Raw genomic sequence first — 17,270 nt, 5'->3', positions numbered from 1 at the left:
ACATTTAAGTCTCTTTCTGGTGAGAAGCCTTTCATACAACCGCATACTTGATTAATAGAATGCCAACAACTATACTGGAAAATCAGTGTCCTTTGCAAAGATTGCATAATCAATTTCCTGACTATAAGTTCCTTAAAGTCTTTGGTTGTTCATACTTTCCTATATTAAGACCTATAATCAACATAAGCTTGATTTTCACACTCAAAAATGCATTTTCATTGGTTACAGTCCACTTCATAAAGGCTATAAATGTCTAGACAAACGAGGAAATGTCTTTGTTGCAAGACATGTAACATCCAATGAGTCAGAGTTTCCATAGAGTTATTCTCAAGACAAAAAGGATTTGTTTTCTCTGTTCCTGATTCTATTACACCACCACCTATTCATTTTTCCTTCTTTCACAATCCTGATCTTGTTGACAGTAGCAATGAAGGACCACTAAATGCAGTTTCGTGTTGTCTCCTTCATCAAGTTGTCATTCATTACAGCAGGCCTCTTCTGCACGCTTACCACAAATGCATCCAAATCCTCCTCAATCTATAGCCACGTATCCAATGATTATCAGAGTATCTATAAGCCAAAACCCTATCTAGCAGTCTTTCAAGATCTAGAACCAACCATTGTCAAAACTGCATTCGTTGATCCTAAGTGGTATCTAGCTTTGAAGGAAGAATTTGAAGCCTTACAAAGGAATCAGACCTGGTCTTTAGTTCATACTACAGCAGCTGGTAAAATTGCTGGTAGCAAATAGGTTTATAGAATCAAATACAATCCTAATAGGAGTACTTCAAAATGCAAGGAACTTTTGGTTGTTAAGTGATATAACCAGACTCATGGTGTTGACTATCTTTAAGACTTTTAGTCCAGTGGTTAAGCCCTGTACAGTCAAAATAGTTTTGAGTTTGACAGTCACGCATCATAGGTCTATAAGGCATTTCTTAATGGAGTGCTTACTGAAGATGTTTTCATGCATCAGTCAGAAGGGTTTATTGACTCCACTTATCCTTCTCATGTGTAAACTCAACAAGGCTTTATATGGTCTTAAGCATGACAGGTTAAAGGGCTCACTTATTCAATGCGGTTTTCAAGCCTCTAAATCTGACACTTCTCTATTCATTCAGCATGCAGGAAAAGATAAACTGCATAATCTCATCTATGTAATGGCATCTTAATCACAGGATCTAATTCCAAGCAAATTGCAGCAGTTATTCAACAGTTCAACATCGAATTTGCATTGAAAGATTGGGGGAGTTCAATTATTTCCTTGGAATAGAAGTTACTCCCTCTGTACATGGTTTACATCTTTCTGAAACAAAGTATATAGGTGATATTCATGAAAAGGCTAACACGTTAGATGGCAAAGGCTGTATTACACCTATATGTACATTAGAAAAACTGCATAAGGACAGAGGTGCTGCACTTGAAAATCCATCCTTGTACAGAATTATTGTGGACTCTCTTCGATATGTTCTTCTAACCAGACCTGACATTGCTTTCATTGTCAACAAGCTTAGTCAGTTTTTAGCTGCCCCAAAAGTTCTTCACTGGCAAGCTTGTAAAAGAGTATTGAGATATCTTCAGTGTACAGCTAACTTTGGTCTCTATTCTTCACTCAGGCTCAATGACTTTAACTGCCTATTCTGATGCTGACTGGGGTTTAGACCCCGATGATCGAAGATCAATTGGTAGGTATTGTGTGTTTCCAGGTAGTAATCTTTTTTCCTGGTTTGCAAAGAAATAGCACATAGTCTCTAGATCCTCTACTGAGTCTGAATATAGGGCTCTGGCTCTAGCTACTTCAGAGGTTCTTTGGCTCACTTATCTACTTCAGGAACTCAAAGTATCACTCACGCACTAAACACATTGAGTTGGATATCCATTTTCTTAAGAGAACATATAGTACAAAAGCAGCTCTCAGTTGATCATGTTTCCAGTTCAGAACAATTGGTTGATATCTTTACCAAACCTCTCTCCTTTGATCATTTTGCTTATTCATACAGCAAGCTTAATGTCCTTCCCCGACCTTAAAGCTAGAGGGGGGATGTTGAATATAAGAGAAGTTCGTTCATCGAGTTAGTTAACACTGCTGATGTGGCTGCTGAGTCAGCACGGTTGTTAGAGCTGGTAATTAAAACTGTTATTGAGCTAAAAAGTTGTTCATCATCAGCTGATTCTTAGCTCAAGCTTTTCACGTGTGTTAGGTGAGTGTAGAAGGTTCTGATCATCACTATATAAACATATTGTACTTGTAATTTGTAATCAATGAGATCTGATGATTTTCTTGTAGGGAAAAATCCGGTTTTTAAATTTTTATTAAACCTTTTGAAGATCGCTCTCATATAATATATAAGAATTCGTATTCTAGAAATCGTACCTTGAAAATCCGAGTTGGCTTTTTCCGCTGAAGTGATTTAGGCTCCTAGATCACGATCTGCCACCACCACTCCTGTTAGATCACGATCCGTCGCCACCACGCTTGCTAGATCACGAACTGTCACCAATGATCTTCCAGGTTATGACTCAGGTTCGATCTGCACTTGACGTGTGGGCGCCTTTATCACTACCAAAGCAACTAGCACGAGAAAATTTTTCTCTCAATAATGGAGAGAAAAATCTTATTCTCTGATCTGTATAAAGTGGCTGCTCCCTTTTTTCTGTTGAGAAAAATAAGCCTTATATATCTCCCTTTAGTGAAAACCCTAGGCTCCAAATAATGAAAAATCAAAACCCACGTTATTTGCTTTTTCAATAGGGGACCCACCTTGTAAAATAACATAAGGCCCCTTATACAAAAGCTAATTAAATGGAGCCTCCCACTAAATGATATATTTAGGCTTTTGACCCAAATTGCTAGTTATCTTACTTATTAGTCCAGTAGTGGTGCAATCAATTAAATGAGCTAACCCGGGGATCATTTGGGAACATACAATAGTGGCTACAATAATTAGGCATGTAATTAAACTAGCCCAATTATTTAATTCCAAATCTACTCCACTAAAAGATTGGAACTGACTTCCATAATTGTATGCTCGAATAATAATTCGTCCCAAGCCACATTGATTTCTTTACTGCACAATCCTTTGTACCACATCGTTAATTAAATTGATATCTCAACTGTCCAATCAATTTAATAACATCTTATTCCTTGATCCTTACTGGTTTTCTCTAATGATCATTTTCAACATACTAAATATGTTGACACACTCTGGCCAGAGAATTCTATGATCAAGTACCGAAAACCTATCAAGAGATGTGTTGTACAAATTCTATATTGTTAATCCATAACTCCAATACTCATAATTGCTCCCACCAAGATACCGGGTAATCTTGATCACAAGGATGTGTCGTGCCCATAGGTAACTCAAATGAAATAACAATCACAATCATGAAATCATAATTAACTCAAGATTAAGATTACAGTAAAATCAACGCCTATGAGATTTAATAAGTCTGACAGTTATTACAAAGTTAATTAAATCTCATATGTGATCCTGTTCAATGTAGTCGTACTACATCAATAAATTCATACATGATTAAGACAAATCATTCAATGAATTTATTACAGTCTATACCTAAATAAACTATACCTAAATAAAGTGCCCAACTTTATTTATCAACTGCGAACTAAATTTATTTAATCATAAGATAACTTGTATTTATGTCTTCTGTGAATCCACATGGTGATCACATAAATACATATAATATGATTAAATGGACTTTAATACAAATATTAATGCAATTAAGATATTTGAATAAAATACCTCATTTATTTTATTAATCAGAAAAAATTGTTTATTACAATTAAATAAACACATATGCTTTTAAAGAGCATATTTTCCCAACAATCTCCCACTAGCTCTCAAAGCATATCTGGCATATTGCACATGCTCTAGGGCTCTAAGTGCAGGTTATAAAGGTTTCCCACTAATGGCCATTGTAATAAGATCTGCAATTTAGCATCTAATGCCATTTGGGGTACTTTCATATAACCTTTCTATACTATTCCCTTATAAGATGATACTTCCTTTCAATATGTTTTGTTTCTTGTGGTTCCTTGGTTCCTTAGATTGAGCTACCGCACCACCATTATCACAAAATAGTTTAAGGGGTGCAGTTACAACAGGTACCACCTCAAGATTTCGTAGGAACTTGCAGAGCCATATAGCTTCTTTTGCAGCTTCAGATGTAGCCACATATTCAGCTTTAGTTATTGAGTCTGTGATACAAGATTGTTTCACACTCATCCAACTAATAGCTCCACTTCCCAATGCAAACACATAGCCAGAAGTAGATTTTCTGGAATCCCTATCTGACTTAAAGTCAGAATCAGTATAACCCACTGGAATAAGTTCATCACCAGAATACACAAGCATATAATTTTTAGTTCTTTTCAGATACTTTATAATATGCTTGACTGCAGTCCAGTATTGAGGTCCAGGATTAAATTGATATCTGCTAACCATCCATACCGCAAAACAGATGTCTGGCCTAGTACAAAGCATGACATACATGAGTCTTCCCACAGCTGTTGCATAGGGAACTCGTCTCATTCTCTCTATCTCTTCAGATGTTTTAGGTGATTGATCCTTAGAGAATGTAATTCCATGTCTGAATGGTAATAAACCAGTCTTGGAATTTTCCATGCTAAATCTAGCCAATATCTTATCGATATAGTCCGCTTGAGACAAGGCTAAAGTTTTATTCTTCCGGTCTCGTAGTAACTTGATACCAAGAATATAACTTGCCTCTCTCAGGTCTTTCATATCAAATTGTTTTGCTAACCAACTCTTTATTGTAGTCAACACTCCTATATCGTTTCCAATTAGAAGAATATCATCTACATAAAGAATTAGGAAGGTTACAAATTTTTCTTGAATTTTCTTGTAAACACATGGTTCATCAATGTTCTGAATGAATCCAAACGATTTTATCGCTTGATCAAATCTGATGTTCCATGACCGGGATGCTTGCTTCAATCCATAAATGGATCTCTGCAACTTACATACCATGTGTTCTTGGCCTTTTTGTATAAATCCATCTGGTTGCTGCATGTAGATGTTTTCTTCAAGATGCCCGTTTAAAAAAGACAGTCTTGACATCCATTTGCCAAATTTCATAATCTAGCACTGCAGCAATGGAGAGCAGAATCCTGATGGATTTAAGCATAGCAACCGGAGAAAAGGTTTCCTCATAATTGATTCCTTCTTTCTGAGTAAACCCTTCGGCTACTAATCTTGCTTTAAATGTTTCCACCTTTCCGTCTACTCCTCTTTTTCTCTTGTAGATCCACTTGCACCCTATAGGTTTTACCCCATTTGGTGCCTCTACAAGTTCCCAGACTTTATTGGAATACATAGATTCCATTTCTTGATTCATGGCCTTTTTCCAAAATTCAACATATCTATCTATTAGAGCTTCGTTGTAACTAGTGGGATCTTGTACATGTTCATCTGAGATAGCCGTATAGGTTTCTCCCAAAAGCATGTATCTCTCAGGTAACCTAGTTACCCTCCCACTACGACGAGGTTCTAAAAGTGATGGTTGTTCAAGGATAATCCTGTACTGATCAGCTGGTTGTTGTTGTTCTTCCTGTTCTATAACAGGTGTTGAAAGCTGAGCATCAACCTGATCTCTTTTATTTCTCTAGTTTTACCTTACTCTTAGGTTATAAGTCATTATATAGTCTTCCTCAAAGAAAGTAAATAATATTTCTATAAATACATTCCTATCTTGAGGACTATAATTCAGACTTTCCCTTATTCCTTTAAGATACCTAAAACATGCAAGCTTCTGAACACGAATTCATCTGCTCTATCTCTGATTCTAGTAAACTCCAAATACGAATGTGTCTCAAACTATGTTTGTGACTTTTTCATAATATCTTGGAGTAGTAGACACCGAGATAGATGAAACTTAGTTCAATAAACTTTGTAGTTTCAAATTCTAGTATCTGAAATCAAAAAGGTAAATGATAAACCACTTAGTATATATCTTGTCTTATCCAAAAGAATCTTGTTTCTCCATTTAATTACACTATTGTATCATAGTGTTCATTGACAACCAAATAGTACTTGAATTCTCCATAGAGATATTCTTTGTTTCGATCATATCGAAGTTCTTTTATGTTCCTGTCTAATTGCTTCTGTCTTATCCACGTTCTCTTTTGAATTTCAAAAGCAATGGAATCATGACGCACTTAGACAAACATAAATAAAATGAATATTCATCAACAAGATTGATAGAATACTCACAACCTCTTATAACATGTAAACTGATTAGTCCGTATACATTTGTATGCGCTAAATCATCAAATACAATGTTATGCTTTTAGCTCATGAAGAGCATCCTTGTCATATTACTTTTCTAAATAAGATTTATAGAGTTACAATGATCAATCTTGATAGGCCAACAAGTCTATCATTAATCATTTTCTTAAAATCTTATTATAGTTTATATGACTTAAGCATAAATATCAGAGGTGATTTTTGGTTAGAAGAAACATTTCTTTTCTTAGATAAATGCATATACTTTTTATAATTATATCTTACTTTGAATAGATCAATGTACTTCTATGATATAAATTGTCTTTATAAATAACCAAAATAAGTAATAAACAGAGGATCCATAAATAACAGTGTACTCCTGTTTATTAAAACAAGCCACCGAAATTAAATTCCTCTAAAGACAAATATCAAAACTAAAGTCTTGTAAAATTGATCTAGTCTTTCAATTGATATAAACTAGCACGTCCTCAACTGCTGTTTGAAGCTTTCTTCACTTAATCTCTTGGTTTCCTGAAAACCAAATAAATGAATTACAAATAAGATTAGTTATCTCAGAATTCATTATTGTATGAATCAATAGAAATCTGAACTAATTAGGAAGCTTAAAGATTTCCTATACCTGATTTTAATAATCTTAGGACAATCTTTCTTCCAGTGACCCTTCTGTCCACATTTGTAACACTTGCCTTTTGGCTTGCCACTTCTTTTAGTGGACAGTTTGCCGATCCCAACTTTTGCTTGCTCATTCTTGTCTTTCGACTTAAGCCTTGAAGAGAATCCTTTTTCAGGAAGTTTTCTGCTATGATAAAATTCTTCTATAGCATGTAGTTCGTGCATTAATTCAATTAAGGTCATATCTTTATTGTTTAAGATATAACTGACCTTAAACTCTTTGAATGTATCAGGTAAAGATTCAATCACCATGTTAATCTTTGATTTATCATTGATTTGAACACCATGAATCTCTACCTCATTCAAATAGTCCATCATTTTGAGGACATGATCACGAACTTTTGTGCCCTCTCCCATCTTGGTATCCGTAATACGTTTTAATGCTGCTTCTCTGGCAAAATGGGTATTTTGTCCAAACATCTGATGAAGACTAGCCATTATTTCAGTGGCTGTTTCCATGCTCTGATGTTTCTTATGCAGTTCCACAGAAATCGAAGCCAATATATAGAGCTTAGCCATTTTGTTAGCTTCGCACCATTTCTCATAAGGCTCCCTCTGATTTCTATAATCGTATAACGATGGTTCAGGAGGGCAAGGCTGGGTCAACACATATTTGCTTCCCTTAGCAGTGAGAATATTAAATAGATTGCGTTTCCAATCTAAATAATTTTCGCCAGTGAGTTCATTTTTAACAAGGATAATTAATAATGGGTTGATGGAAGACATTTTCTGAAAAAACAAAATACACATGCATAAATACTTTGAAACAATATTCACAATAAATGACAAAAATGCAAAAAACCATAAATGCATTTTAATTTATTGTAACGATAATCTAGTACTGCTTTGACAAGCTATTCGGTGGGGAAGTCATGTCTATACTTACTAGACCCAATTACCCATTGGATTATTTACTTTCATGTAGAGACATGATAAATAATTATCGTTATCTTTTTGGGCCTAAATTTGTTAACAGAGCTTCGTTGGGAAGGTTAATAACAAACTTTAGTTGAGTGTATAACCATTGTTTCAATCTACGTATTTTTCATATCAATAGTCACCGTTGGGGTGAACAATCGATTGAAAAATATTTCAATTTTATCTTTGAAGAAGTTCATCAAATAAAATATCTAATATATATACCCTCCGTAGGGAGCATCACCGTATCATGAAGTCGAGGTATATATATAATTTTATTATTGAACTAACAATGGAGCCCGTGGGAAAATTATCTTGAATTTTCCCTCTCCCACTCAATATTTTAAAATTGGTTTTTCCTTTTTAAAACATACATATTGTTAATTGCATGCTTCCTATAATATTATCTAGATGATATCAAATATTATTAAGCATGTGCAAATTTCAAACAATATAATGAAATTCATAATTAATGAATGACATGTATCATTATGCATAGAGTGGCACTACCTATTCTATATGACATGTTATCATGGCATGTTATCATCCAAAACATAACATATAGAAAAACAATTAAATAATCTTAATTCATGGCTTTCCTAATAATGAAAAATACATTAACCTAAGCCTAATCTTCATTGGGCTTCTTGTCAATGTCCATCTTCTATAATCTTGTCTTTGTTAATGGACTAGGGGAAATTGGGCTTTTAAATTTATAATTGGTCCAATTTTTAATTTTAAAAAGAAATAAATAAATAAATAGTTTTATTATTTTTTTTATTAAAATAAAACTTTTGGACCAAAAATAAATTTAATGTATTTAATTTTGTCTATGCATTTTTAATCCATTAAGCCCAATTGAAATTGGGCCTAAAACTAGGATTCATTAAATCCAAAACTGTTTTTGGACTTAAATGCAACAAATTAAAAACGTTTCTGCCCAACTGGAAAAATATGAAACTATAGGGACCTCCATGATAAAAACCATGGAACCCTAAAATCACATTTTTCTTCTCCTCTTCTTCCCCAGCCGCCATCTCCAAAAAGCACCAGCTGCTGTTCCCGGTTTCCAGCCATCTCCGACGCCTCTCCGACGCGAACCAACAGCCGCCATGTCGCCGGAAACGAACCAAACCGGCGCACGCTTCTGCTGCACATGCAGAGCGTGCCACTGGCCACGCTAGCCAGCGCGCGCTGCAGCTGCGCGTGCTGCATGCGCCAGCGCTCGCTCGCTGCTTGCTGTGCGCGCAGCGTGCGCTGCTGGCCATGCTGGCCGCGCGCGCTGCCTGCTGTGCGTTGCTGCTGCGCGAGTGTTTTTGCGTTGCTGGTTGGTGGCCGCCGCTGAAAAAAAAAAATTCCGGCTTCCGTCGTTTTGATCTCATTTTCCAGTGATGAATTACAAATTTCCTATGCCAATTTTGGCTTACAAAAATTCTATAACAGTAAAATAAATCAAGAGGGAAACATGGTGATAAAAAACCACCCCTCCTGTTACAGATCCAAAGAAAAAATACAACGGAAAATCTAACCATGAATTAAGACAAACCAAAACATGCTTTATTCATATATTAAACAATTAATATATATCTGAATAAATTGTGCCACTCTAATACATAAATTTCAAGAATGATTTCATACGAAATTCTTATATATTAATATGAGATGGCTCTGATACCAATTGTAGGGAAAAATCCGGTTTTTAAATTTTTATTAAACCTTTTGAAGATCGCTCTCATATAATATATAAGAATTCGTATTCTAGAAATCGTACCTTGAAAATCCGAGTTGGCTTTTTCCGCTGAAGTGATTTAGGCTCCTAGATCACGATCTGCCACCACCACTCCTGTTAGATCACGATCCGTCGCCACCACGCTTGCTAGATCACGAACTGTCACCAATGATCTTCCAGGTTATGACTCAGGTTCGATCTGCACTTGACGTGTGGGCGCCTTTATCACTACCAAAGCAACTAGCACGAGAAAATTTTTCTCTCAATAATGGAGAGAAAAATCTTATTCTTTGATCTGTATAAAGTGGCTGCTCCCTTTTTTCTGTTGAGAAAAATAAGCCTTATATATCTCCCTTTAGTGAAAACCCTAGGCTCCAAATAATGAAAAATCAAAACCCACGTTATTTGCTTTTTCAATAGAGGACCCACCTTGTAAAATAACATAAGGCCCCTTATACAAAAGCTAATTAAATGGAGCCTCCCACTAAATGATATATTTAGGCTTTTGACCCAAATTGCTAGTTATCTTACTTATTAGTCCAGTAGTGGTGCAATCAATTAAATGAGCTAACCCGGGGATCATTTGGGAACATACAATAGTGGCTACAATAATTAGGCATGTAATTAAACTAGCCCAATTATTTAATTCCAAATCTACTCCACTAAAAGATTGGAACTGACTTCCATAATTGTATGCTCGAATAATAATTCGTCCCAAGCCACATTGATTTCTTTACTGCACAATCCTTTGTACCACATCGTTAATTAAATTGATATCTCAACTGTCCAATCAATTTAATAACATCTTATTCCTTGATCCTTACTGGTTTTCTCTAATGATCATTTTCAACATACTAAATATGTTGACACACTCTGGCTAGAGAATTCTATGATCAAGTACCGAAAACCTATCAAGAGATGTGTTGTACAAATTCTATATTGTTAATCCATAACTCCAATACTCATAATTGCTCCCACCAAGATACCGGGTAATCTTGATCACAAGGATGTGTCGTGCCCATAGGTAACTCAAATGAAATAACAATCACAATCATGAAATCATAATTAACTCAAGATTAAGATTACAGTAAAATCAACGCCTATGAGATTTAATAAGTCTGACAGTTATTACAAAGTTAATTAAATCTCATATGTGATCCTGTTCAATGTAGTCGTACTACATCAATAAATTCATACATGATTAAGACAAATCATTCAATGAATTTATTACAGTCTATACCTAAATAAAGTGCCCAACTTTATTTATCAACTGCGAACTAAATTTATTTAATCATAAGATAACTTGTATTTATGTCTTCTGTGAATCCACATGGTGATCACATAAATACATATAATATGATTAAATGGACTTTAATACAAATATTAATGCAATTAAGATATTTGAATAAAATACCTCATTTATTTTATTAATCAGAAAAAATTGTTTATTACAATTAAATAAACACATATGCTTTTAAAGAGCATATTTTCCCAACATTTCTTTCACTTTTTCACTTGCCAAACAACGCTGAACTACTTATCAAACACCAATTAGGATCAACAGCGTTGAGCTCATAATGATCTTAATACAGTCATACAACAATTGCATGCCGAAAAGGCACGGATATATATATTACTTTCTATCTCCTACGGAAAAATTTTACAAAATTTGCTTTTTTTAATAATTTATCGATAAGATATTTGTAGTAAAGAAAGTTCAAATTGACAAATAAGAATTTTATTTTCAGCTGTTGGCGGTGTCGTTGTCATATTGTACGCTTTGGGAGTACGACTAATTTCATAGGCTACTTTTGACTTAAAGTTGCGAATTTGAAGAAGAAAATCCCAGCTGGTGATTTATTTTTATTTCATTTATTTGATCTCGTGGCTTGTTTCACAACTTCATCCCAATTATTTAGAATGGGTTACTTGGTTTAATGTTGATTTTGGAATGTAGTTTTAATGATTCGTTCAGGCTTTTATGGGCAGATTTTGCATCGTTGAATGTCTTTTGGTCTAAGAGAATTTAAATTCAGTATTTTGTTTGAGAGTTCGCCTTGTTTTCTGAAATTTTATAATTCCTCAGGAACATTTTATGATAAAATTTCATTGAAAGGGGCAACATTTTTAGGTTGAAAGCCTTCAAATTTTATAATTCCTTGAAAATATGCATACTTTTTTTCTTTCTTTCTTTGCCAATTATTTATTGTCATCAATATTGCTGTTCTGTTTTGCTTCACATCTATCTTTCTTTCAGAACTTAAGTGGGCAAGGAAAGTACTTAGAAAAATACTCTTCCCTACTAACACATAATAAAGAGCAGCTGAATATCATTCATCGCATAAAAAAGGGCAAAAAAAGGAAAAAGACAAAATCTAATCAGCGCATTATGCCTAGAACAGATCCTTAAACCATCAAAGGTTGGCTATGAACAACTATATTGTGGAAATATTGTTTGAAAACATTGGATAGCATATTCATAAAAATAAAGTTTTGACAACCAAAAAAGGAACCAATTTGGTCCAGTTTTGTGAATAGTATAGCAAAATATTTTCTGTCTTGTTCCTGTTAAAATTCCTCTACTCTATGATTGCGGAATATCTAGATTTTGATGAAGATTCAAGTCACTCTTCTTCTGTGCATCATTTGAAATAAGGTTGTTTTTCCTTTTTCCTTTTATCCAAAGTTTATAATCTGAGGGGTTCTCATACCCATCTTCATGGTCTTCTTGTGATTTACTTTATCGTGTCCCTGCATCTATGATAGTGTTTACACGATTACAACCTGTCTGTTTCCTTTGTTTGATCATCGAAAGTTCAAAGACAGTTTATTCTAAATGTGTACATTCATCATCTGTGTAACCTCTCTGTATGTGTTTTGATATTTTATTCTCAATATATATGTATATGACCCGATGACAGGTCTTTTATTATATAATGCGACGAATTTCTGATGTATTTTTCAGATTTGATGATGTATTATGGTCTCATTGCAAGGTCTTATAATCGCTCTAATTCTCAATTGAGGAGGCTGGTCTTGTATATATATGTATATATGCACAAGAAATTTGATAAATGATCTTGTCATTTTCTCATTAAAACATCTGGTACTTTATAGTTTATACGTTGGAAGGGTACCAGGCAGCAGGGCCAGATTTGTAAACTCAATGTTCCTCGTGTCATTTTTTAAGAATATTAAGGAATAATAAGGAAGCCCAAGAGAAAATTTGGAAGAACTGAGACGGGCTACTTTTGCATTGTTCATTTTCTTAATTACCTTCATTATTAATATTGTTTTCAGCTAATCGAACTTCGTCAAATACTCTGTTTTGTAGTACCTCCAACATATCCACTGGCTAAGAAGTATCATCACGTCTGAAAATGTCGGCCCAAATGTTCAAGCAAGTGCAATTGTGTGGAGAAGCCACTTGTATTATCATGGAACTTAATTTGACTAAAAAAATTCCTAAAAGTATCAAAAAGTAAGTGAATTATTGTGGTTTTTCTACTTTATCATTTTTGGTTGAATAAAATGGTATAAAGCTGTCCATTCTGCATTAAAGCATATGAATTGTGAAGATATGAATACCAAATCTTTCATTGTCACCATCTAATTAATCTCCAATCTTTCCAACTCCTCAACTCGAGTAATTATTATGTTGCCACCCATGCAAACATATGCTTATTTCGTATATTTATTATATTTCCTTTTAAGAAAAAGGGATGCAGTACTTCAATACAATACGACGATGCTTGATACAGGGCATCTGTTGTCTCGGTTTGTTTGATTTTTGTTTGCTCAATTATTGTTCTGTTATTTAGTTTTTCCTCTGATGGTTCTGTTTCTCTGTATATTTCTTTGGGTTTGGTTTGCTTCACATCTATCTTTCTTTTAAAACTTAGAAGGCGAGAAAAGAGAGTACCTAATTAGAAATGCAATAAAGAAGCATCAAATCATGCGTATGCGTATGCTCTTGCCTATGAACACATTAAGAAGAACTGAATATCCTTCATTTGATAACAAAAAAAAAAATCTAATCACCCATTATCCATACAGGAAATGATACTATTATTTTTAGCAAATTGAAGGCGTTGTATCTTTTTTATTTAAAGTCTCTCAAGATTTTTTTTGGGGTTATTACACCTCCAAATTTCTACAGCTATAATGTCAATTTGTAATTATTCGTCCCAAGATGATTTTTGTTGTGCGCGGAATGCGGAATCAAGCGCACCAAATAATTATAAAAAAATAAAAGACACAAAATTTACGTGGTTCGGCAATATGTTTACATCCACGGGAGAAAGAGAAAAATAATTGTATTATTAACAATTATTTGAATACAAATTTGAATAAAGAAATCTCACTTTCCCAGAACCCAAATACACCCAATACTCTCAGAACTCTCAAAAGTTTAGAAACTTATAAGTTTAACAATTTTTTTGGGATGTTATGAAATGAAGAAATGGCTTTAATTTATAAACTTGAAGCTAGTACTATTCCACCGAATCCAAGCACTATTCCACCCAACCTATGCAAATATGTCAAGGAGTTTGATATTCTTTGGCCAATCTTGAAAAATTCTCCAAATTTGAATCCAATATTTTGGCTAACCTTGACAATTGTTAGCAAAATGCAAGTGGTTTTCTTATTTTTCAACAATTTTCCACATTGGCAAAGATTTGTCCAAATCTGAGCCGACTACCAATGGATTATCATCCCCAAAGTGGCTGCATCTCTGTGACTGCCTACGTACCCAAAATATGAGATCGAGCCAACCGTAGTTCAAAGTACTCCAAACGTAATTGATAAGATTAAGGATAAAACTATCACAAGCACATGGGATGAGGCATATTCAGATCTTATTCAAGTGCTCGTCGGACCCGTTACAAAAGCTCGAGCAAAGAAATTCAAAGAAGCGCTTAATGGATTGATTTAAGCAACTTGGGCTCAATCAAATTCGTGGAGCCCATTGAAGGAATCGCACATGATAAATGCATGATTTAGGCTCTTGAAGTTTCCAAATACTCACTTCCATGAAATAGGGAGTTGGCTTAAACATTATGGTGGGAAAATATATTATTTTCCTTTTTCAGATACTTTCCTGTTTCTTGAGGAGGCTATTAGGGAATCAAATCAGTTATTTCTATTTTAATCGCCTAGTTTCCATTTAATTGATGTAAGGCATTTAAGACAATTAGGATTCTGATTTAGTTTAAATTCTTTCTTATTTACTTAGATTATGATTATGATTTGATTTAGATTCTTTCCTTAGGGAAGATTTAGATTCAGATTTGATTTTCGGGTTAGGATTTATTTCCAAAAATTCTTGTAACCAACCCTACATAAAGTACTCATATTCAATAAACAAAAAAAGAAGTTTTTGATGCAATTGGTGAGAGAGTTAATTCTCTTTGGTTCTTTACAAACTCTTTGAACTTATCAGATTTCTGTGGCGTTTAAATTCTTAACCTATCAATCAGACCATCCATAACTGATTGCGGCATCTTCACATACCAAGGTTCGTGCTTTCAATAAGCATTGGGTTGAGGTTCCATTCCATTCCTGGTTTAGATTCGATCTTAGGAACTAAATTGATTAGGGTCGCGTCAGTTCTTGACGAGGCTCGTATCACTTAATGCATTCGAAGAACTTGAATTAGTTTCAAGCAATGTTGAAATTTAACTCCAGAAATCACATTTGTCAACATATCTGATGGGTTATCCTTGGTATTAATCTTTTTCAACAAAACATCACCACCCTCGATAATCTCCTTCACATAATGATATTTCACATCTATGTGCTTCGTCCGAGCGTGTTATGTTTGATTCATCATGAGGAATATCGTACTTTGGTTATCATAAAAGACAGCAATGTTCTCTTGAATTACTCCCGAATCACCTAACAAGCCTTTCAAACAGATAGCTGCCTTTACATCTTCAGTTGCTGCCGTATACTCTGCTTCCGTAGTGGACAAAGCAATTGTCGATTGTAGCATCGACCTCCAGCTAACCGGACCTCCACCCAATGTCAATACGTATTTCGTTGTTGATCTTCGCTTATCTAGGTCTCCAGCGAAATCAGAATCGCAATACCCCACACATTGTTGACCACAATCCTTCTTGAACAATAACCCAACATCAATTGTTCCATACAAATATCGGAGAATCCACTTTACTGCAAGCCAGTGATTTTTAGCCGGATTGTGCATGTATCTACTAACCATGCTCACTGCTTGAGATATATCGGGCCTTGTGCATACCACAACATACATAAGACTACCCACAACACTAGCATATGGAACATGAGCCATGTAATTGTGCTTTTCTTTAGATGTAAGACATGAAGAAGAGCTTAATTTAAAATAAGGAGCTAGAGGTGTACATACTGGTTTTGTTTTGTCATCCATACTGAATCTTTATAGTACGTTCTTCAAATAAGACTTTTGAGTCAACCATACGCTCATATTCTTCTTGTCAAAAGACCGCAATGTTCTCTTGAATTACACCCAAATCACCTAACAAGCCTTTCAACCAGACAGCTTCCGTTACAGCTTCAGTTGCTACCATGTACTCTGCTTCCGTAGTGGACAGAGCAATTGTGGATTGTAGAATCGACCTCCAGCTAACCGGACCTCCACCTAATGTGAATACGTAGCCCGTTGTTGATCTTCGCTTATCTAGGTCTCTGACGAAATCAGAATCACAATACCCCACACATTGTTGACCACAATCCTTCTTGAACAATAACCCAACATCAACTATTCCATACAAATATCGGAGAATCCACTTTACTGCAAGCTAGTGATTTTTAATCGGATTGTACATGTATCTATTAACCATGCTCACTGCTTGAGATATATCAGGTCTTATGCATACCATAACATACATAAGACTACCCACAACACTAGCATATGGAACACGAGCCATATAATCGCGCTTTTCTTTATATGTAGGACATGAAAAAGAGTTTAATTTAAAATGAGGAGTTATAAGTGTACATACCAGTTTAGTTTTGTCATCCATACCGAATCTTTCTAGCACGTTCTTCAAATAAGACTTTTGAGTCAACCATACACTCCTATTCTTCTTGTTAAAAAATCGCAATGGTCTCTTGAATTACTCCCAAATCACCTAACAAGCATTTCAACCAAACAGCTTCCATCACAGCTTCAGCTGTTGCCGTATACTCTGCTTCCGTAGTGGACAGAGCAATTGTCAATTGTAGAATCGACCTCCAGCTAACCGGACCTCCACCTAATGTGAATACGTAGCCCGTTGTTGATCTTCGCTTATCTAGGCCTCCGACGAAATCAGAATCACAATACCCCACACATTGTTGACCACAATCCTTCTTGAATAATAACCCAACATCAACTATTCCATACAAATATCGGAGAATCCACTTTACTGTAAGCTAGTGATTTTTACTCGGATTGTACATGTATCTATTAACCATGCTCACTGCTTGAGATATATTAGGTCTTATGCATATCATAGCATACATAAGACTACCCACAACACTAGCATATGGAACACGAGCCATGTAATCGCGCTTTTCTTTAGATGTAGGACATGAAGAAGAGTTTAATTTAAAATGAGGAGCTATAAGTGTACATACCAGTTTAGTTTTGTCATCCATACCGAATCTTTCTAGCACGTTCTTCAAAT

At 34.9% G+C, this 17,270-nt stretch overlaps 1 protein-coding gene across 1 annotated transcript; it reads right to left on the bottom strand.

Annotated features, from left to right (window-relative positions):
* Positions 1-438: 438 nt before the first annotated feature.
* Positions 439-15,913, bottom strand: LOC127902298 (secreted RxLR effector protein 161-like). The gene is made up of 3 exons (XM_052441155.1): positions 15,451-15,913; positions 4,119-4,339; positions 439-537 (listed from the first exon to the last, which is right to left on the bottom strand). Exons 1-3 carry the CDS (start codon positions 15,911-15,913, stop codon positions 439-441), a joined length of 783 nt encoding a protein of 260 aa, XP_052297115.1.
* Positions 15,914-17,270: the final 1,357 nt, after the last annotated feature.

This window comes from Citrus sinensis, chromosome 5 (assembly GCF_022201045.2).
Source record: "Citrus sinensis cultivar Valencia sweet orange chromosome 5, DVS_A1.0, whole genome shotgun sequence".
Lineage (NCBI taxonomy): Eukaryota > Viridiplantae > Streptophyta > Magnoliopsida > Sapindales > Rutaceae > Citrus > Citrus sinensis.
This window is presented reverse-complemented; position numbering and strand designations above follow the sequence as displayed.

Bases quoted from the DNA above. Each gene is read 5' to 3' on its own strand.
- LOC127902298 (XM_052441155.1), bottom strand. From the start codon at position 15,913: ATGGCTCATGTTCCATATGCTAGTGTTGTGGGTAGTCTTATGTATGTT. The intron at 4,340-15,450 runs GTACGATATTCC...AACTTATTCCAG, and splicing joins TGTCTTTTATGATAACCAAA to TGGGTTATACTGATTCTGAC. The intron at 538-4,118 runs GTAACTGCACCC...ACGTGGCTATAG, and splicing joins ATCTTGAGGTGGTACCTGTT to ATTGAGGAGGATTTGGATGC.